Source organism: Macadamia integrifolia, chromosome 5 (assembly GCF_013358625.1).
Source record: "Macadamia integrifolia cultivar HAES 741 chromosome 5, SCU_Mint_v3, whole genome shotgun sequence".
NCBI lineage: Eukaryota > Viridiplantae > Streptophyta > Magnoliopsida > Proteales > Proteaceae > Macadamia > Macadamia integrifolia.
In genome coordinates this window covers 7415659-7422041 of record NC_056561.1, presented here as the reverse complement: position 1 = coordinate 7422041, position 6383 = coordinate 7415659, and the positions used below count along the sequence as shown (strand labels likewise).

General features: G+C 37.9%; 1 protein-coding gene across 1 annotated transcript; it reads right to left on the bottom strand.

The window, feature by feature from the left end:
- Nucleotides 1-3227: 3227 nt before the first annotated feature.
- Nucleotides 3228-3662, bottom strand: LOC122080054 (egg cell-secreted protein 1.4-like). The gene has a single exon (XM_042646922.1). The coding sequence runs from the start codon at nt 3660-3662 to the stop codon at nt 3228-3230; it is 435 nt and encodes a 144-aa protein (XP_042502856.1).
- Between the last annotated feature and the right edge of the window lie 2721 nt (nt 3663-6383).

The window sequence follows — 6383 nt, the reverse complement described above, 5'->3', positions numbered from 1 at the left end:
CATATCACCCTCCTTGTATTGGACTTTAATTCCTATCCATATGACTACTGGCAAGATTGTGTCGGTAGTGGACGCAATGCATGTAAGTGGCTATTGGTTTTCTTGTAGTTGTGGGCTCTTTGCTTGTGCATTGAACCACTAAGCACGGATACCTCTATGGGTTGCAATGGGCCAAAAGTGTCTTTGTCAAGAGTATGAAAATGGTTCTTGTGTTACTTACCTAGCTGGATGGAAAGATGTTGCCCCTTCAATCTCATTCAGTCTCTCTTGCCTGCCCTTGTGGTGGTGTGTGAGTTGGCTTGGAATATGATGCATATGTCAATTTTCTTTGTGTTAGTGGTGCATGTGCATTGTTTGTGCTCTAGGATGTGGGACATTTTGTGGGGCAAGTTGGATGTGTGTGTCCTGTTGAATCTTTTGGTTGTGACTCATTGCACAAGAACGATAGACTGCCATTAACGTATTGAGCAATGTTATCCAATGCACAATTGTGGGGATGTGGTTCATGCGGAGCTTTGGCGTCTAGAAGAAAAGTTACCTGGTTGATCCTGCCAGTAGTCATATGCATGCCTATCTCAAAGATTAAGCCATGCATGTGTAAGTATGAACTAATTCAGACTATGAAACTACGAATGACTCATTAAATCAATTATAGTTTGTTCGATGGTATTTGCTACTCGGATAACCGTAATAATTCTAGAGCTAATATGTGTACCAAACCTCGAATTTTGGAAGGGATGCATTTATTAGATAAAAGGTCGACGCGGGCTCTGCCTGTTGCTCTGATGATTCATGATAACTCAACCGATCGCATGGCCTTTGTGCTGGCGATGCATCATTCAAATTTCTGCCCTATCAACTTTTGATGGTAGGATAGTGGCCTACGATGGTGGTGACGGGTGACGGAGAATTAGGGTTCGATTCCGTAGATGGAGCCTGAGAAACGACTATCACATCCAAGGAAGGTAGCAGGCGTGCAAATCACCCAATCATGACACGGGGAGGTAGTGACAATAAATAACAATACCGGGCTCTTGGAGTCTGGTAATTGGAATGAATATAATCTAAATCCCTTAACGAGGATCCATTAGAGAGCAAGTTTGGTGCCAACAACCGCAGTAATTCCAGCTCCAATAGCATATATTTAAGTTGTTGCAGTTAAAAAGCTCATAGTAGGACTTTGGGATGGGCCGATCGGTCCGCCTTAAGGTGTGTACCAGTTGTCTCGTCCCTTCTGTCGGTGATGCGCTCCCGGCCTTAATTGGCCGGGTCATGCCTCCGACGCTGTTACTTTGAAGAAATTAGAGTGCTTAAAGCAAGCCTACGCTCTGGATAAATCAGCATAAGATAACATCATAAGATTTCGGTCCTATTGCATTGGCCTTCGGGATCGGAGTAATGATTAACAGAGACAGTAGGGGGCATTTGTATTTCATAGGCAGAGGTGAAATTCTTGGATTTATGAAAGACGAGCCACTGCGAAAGTATTTGCCAAGGATGTTTTCATTAATCAAGAACAAAGGTAATGGTGTATAGACCCTCGTTTTATATCATTAGTTTGGATCTGTTGCACTTATATTCACTTGGATATATATGTGAAGATCCAACACCCATCCCATTTTCTACCATTAAAAAGGTGAAGAAGGGTACATATAAAAGGAAAAGGGAAATTTTTTGAATCCTCACATATACATCTAGGTGAAATACTTGTAGCGGATCCAAATTCTTACATCATAGGTAAGAATAGGACAGATGACAACAATATGGCATACGAGAAGAGTAACTTCTTCATTTTTATTGGTAGCAAATAACTACTCTCTTCATAAGAGAAAGTTTTCCTCCTGATACCCCATGCATCTGAACCCCTGCTTGAAGGAACTCCCGAACCAAATGTGAATATAACTATATAAGCTATGTGTCAAAGTTTACCAATTAGAACTTCCATTTTAACAAGGACATTGTTTTGGTTGAAGATATGGACATGTCGAACATTAGATGCATGGGTGCAATGGATTAGCCACGTTCAAAATCTAATTGTTCAAAACCACCATACATCTAATTATGGAATTACCCTTCTTGCATGTAAATTTTCAAATGTAGTATTAAATATGAGAAAATGTTCTCTAAGTCGCAAGGGGGTTACACAAGCACACTCTTTTCATCTCTCTCATCTTCACATGAAATGATCTTGGTACTTGTCTATGTATGAAATTATTTTTTCACACTTCATTTTTATGCTCCTAGCTCTATGCGGCTTGCTTAGAGAACTCTCTCCCACTAGATATATTCTCTACATTTTCAACCTTTAACACGCTACTTAATTTTTACATTATCTAAAGTTTTATGTCTACCAAATGGAAAACTTCCATTTTGGGATGAGCTTGAGGATGATGTGGGTATTGGATCGACAAAGTCCTCACACTTCTCATTGTAAATTTTTGTAGTTAGAATGTTTCCATTATAGTACTTTCTTACAAGTATACGGTCCCAATAATAAATTAAGAATGCATATTGTTGTCACCAAAAATATTGAAGTGAGAAATTGTAACCTTCTTTTTTTATTGTCCCTTATTTTATTTTCAAAAGTTATTTAACATAGAGGTTAAAAAGGGTTTTCAAATTTATTTGAAAGTGATTAAGAACACATTTTTCAAGTAGACATATGAAATGACAATATTTACTTTCATTTAAAAAATGTGTCATTTTTTTTTTATAGAAAAAAATGTGTCATATTAAAAAGGCCAAAAATAAGAAAGTAAAATTACATCCTTTTCCTTCACCAACCAAGGTTACAGAAAAATATCTCCATAAATAAATACGTGTCAATGGTTGATGAACTTATAATTTCTTAACTTTATGCTGATATTTCGATCTAAGGCCTCATTTAATTGATAGGAAAAGTGAATTTTCCCTATTGAAATAAAATGAGAGATGTGGATTAAGTGTGGATAAAAAAACAACTTAAATACTAAAAGAAACAAAGAAAATTGTCTGCAATGAAAATTTAACAACTAAATATTAAAAGAAACAAAGAAAATTGTCTGCAATGAAAATTTGTGGGCCTCACATATATATTCCCAACCACCCCCCCATCCCCCCAAAAATCCTATATAGGCATACCTATATAAAAAAAGGTTCTAAAACTAACATATAATACTATTAGAGTATTATTGGGCTTTCCATAAAAAAAAAAAAAAAAGAGTATTATTGGGCAAGCAGCAGTAAATCTAAGAGCTGGGTGCAGCAGCATCTGTTGGGCCGACATTGGGTGCAATTCCTCCAACTTTAACACAATGACCGTTGAGTATGTTTGGAAGTTGTGGGTAGAAAGGGAACATTACAAGCCAGCAATTGTTGTTAACTTCAGTAATGGCCTTGCAACAATCAGATTCCAGTGTAAGAGGGTTTGGTGGGGCAAGCCAAAGGAAGTTAAATATCTGTTGCACACACCCTGTTGTGCTGTGAAGGGATAACCAGCAATGCTGTACCTTTGGATTAAGCCCAGGTGGTAGGATTCCAATGAATGGGTTTCCTTTGAAAGGTGTATCTAAACCTGCAATTGGTACTTTCAGTGTAACCTTGGATAAGTCAGAAGTAGTAGTTGAAGTAGCAGCATAAGTTGACATGCTTGTGCATGCAAGAATCAATAGTAACCCACTCATCACTCCTGATCTATTCATCCTTGATGCTGGAACTAGAAGCAAGGTTGGTTTTGAAATCAGAGTTGTTTGGATTGCTAAGATCATGAGACTGGGAAATTTATAGGGTTGTTAAGTGGTGTTAATAGATACTTGAAACTGTTTCTTTTACTTTCTATTCGTTTTCTTTTAATTTAAGGGAATTAATGGCATGGATTAATTCACCATTTATAAGCAAGGAAGGAGGATCCCTGTTATAGTGGTAACCTACCCTTAATATCCCTCCCCCTCCTGGTCTTATTTCCTCTTGTTTACCATAAATTGATATTAAAGATAGCATATGCCATCAAGTTAGACTTAACCCAAAATACACCTATTTTGAGCCACTTGGAGGGATGATGTGGCTAATATTTAGTGTCTCCTAGATTGATTGACCATAGATCAAATTTAATTGGTGGTCCGATTTATCCATATCAACCTCCTTGTATTGGACTTCAATTCTTATCCATATGTTCACTCCTTATATCATCTCGTCCCTGAGTTAATTTTGCAATGAATTACAAAAATATATTTAGTTATATATTTTTGCACATAGATTATTAATATGTAGTTATTTTGTGCATTTGCAGACCCAGGTTAGGCTAATAGCCCTAACCTAGGATTTTTCGGCATTCACATATGCCGAGTAAAGTATCCCGGCTTAGTTAGCAATACTAATTAACCTAGCAGATGGTCTACATAGAAAGAGATTGGCCATTGGCTGCGTGGGATTGAGTGTGTACAATATTCCCAACATGTAAATTTTGTCTTACTTAGACTCTGATTCAAACCTTTGCCTTATCCAACCCCTATCCGGGTGAAAGGGGCAGACTTATGGGTCTTAGACCTTAATCTAGGTGGCGGCATGTGTGATTGCTATCATAAAGAAAGTTTTTTAAAGGCCAATGATTCACCCCTCTCAATGATGTACTAGGACCATTAGTGTTCAATACATACATTGTTGTTTCGCTCTGCACTTTTGTAATACAAGGAGGAAGATCCGACACCGAAGCTGGTTAGTGTCTATCAAGATTTGCAAGCTTGCCTACATTGGAGAAGAATGGGCGCTTTAAAGTGTAGGAATTGAAGAGGAGAAAAAACTTAGGCTATGTATGGTTGTAAGGGGAATTAAAGGGAATGGAAGTGAGATTTTTATACTTGAAAAAGAAATATATGTAATCATTATCCCTGTGATTTTAACATTAATTTCAAATCGTTTCATATTTTATTATAAAATTTCACTTTACTTTGCATCCAAAACCCTTTGCTATAATATGTAAACTAAAATTTACATGTAAAATATATCATTACTAAAATGGTTAAAAAAATTAAGTAGCTTATAAAATCATATGCAGTAATTATTGTAAACATTTCTTTTTAAAGTATGAAAATTTCACTCCCCTTCCCTTTAAATTTCTATTGCAACCAAACGGAAGGGTAATATTAGAAGTTAAAAGGGGGCATACTAACTATTGGCCACAACCTCCCTTTATCTAGTTTGAAATAAGTGCATGATGTGTTAGCTTTGGCAAGTTCAAGGCCTACACTGGTTATCCCAATTGAGCCTAATAGGGAGAACTTGAGATCGGTCTAGACCGTTTATTATGTGTCAGGTTCATATTTGGACAGAATAATATTCTGCCGTTCCTAGTGCGATGGTCTAGCCAGATGGTTGTCTAACCGGGACTGACTGATTAAGAACCCGACCCTTAAGAGCTTTTTTGGAGACAACTGACTCAGTAGCCCATTTATGGCTCATTTAGAAATAAATAGCTTTAAGGCCCATCTAAGGCCTGTCTAGTCCAATTTAAGATTACCGGATCGACTGTTTATAAGTTAGATCATCTGATCATGCTTAGTCTATGAGGATTGATTACTTAAATGGATCAGTCAGAGTGCCAGACCCTAAAATAAAAGAAAACAATTAGGCCCAACCGATTGGCACCCTTGCTGTGTAACCAGTACGGGAAGGTTACCAATTTAATAGGGCTCCCTCCTTAACCCATAAACAGTTACTCCATACCATTAATTGATTTAATTCCCTTAATTAAAAGAAAACCACAGGAGAGTAAAGCAACAGTTATCAAGTATTTACTGACACCACTTGATCACAATCCTATAAATGTGTCCCACCCTTGTTAGCAATCCAAGCAACCCTAATTGCAAAACAAGCATTGTTTCTTGTTCTAGCAGCAGTAGCAGCAGCAGCAGCAGCAGCAGCTGCAAGAAGGATGAGTAAATCAGGAGTACTGATCATGAGTAGGTTACTATTGATTGTTGCATGCATAAGCATGTCAACATACGCTGCAACTTCAACTAGTATTTCTGATTTGGTTACCTTGCAAGAACCTTTGTCAAGGAGCCCTTTTCTAGGAGGGTTCCTACCATCTAAGCGATTACCAGAGTTGGTACAGCCATGCTGGTCATCCTTTCAAAGCATAGAAGGGTGTGCCCATGAGATAATCAACTCCATTTCCAGTGGGGATAGTATCCCAAACCTCAGTTCACTCCAATCTACCTGTTGCAAGGCCATTACTGAACTTAATAACAACAATTGCTTGAATCTAGTGTTCACCTTCCACCCACAGGTTCCCAACATACTCAACAATTTCTGTGGTGGAGTTGCCTCCAACCTCGGCCAAACAGGTGCTGCTGCACGCAGGCCCTAAGCAATGTTCTTTGTTTTTTTTTTTTTTGGGAAAAGAG

Excerpts from the sequence above, each read along its gene's own strand:
- LOC122080054 (XM_042646922.1), bottom strand. The coding sequence starts at position 3,662 with ATGAGTGGGTTACTATTGATTCTTGCATGCACAAGCATGTCAACTTAT.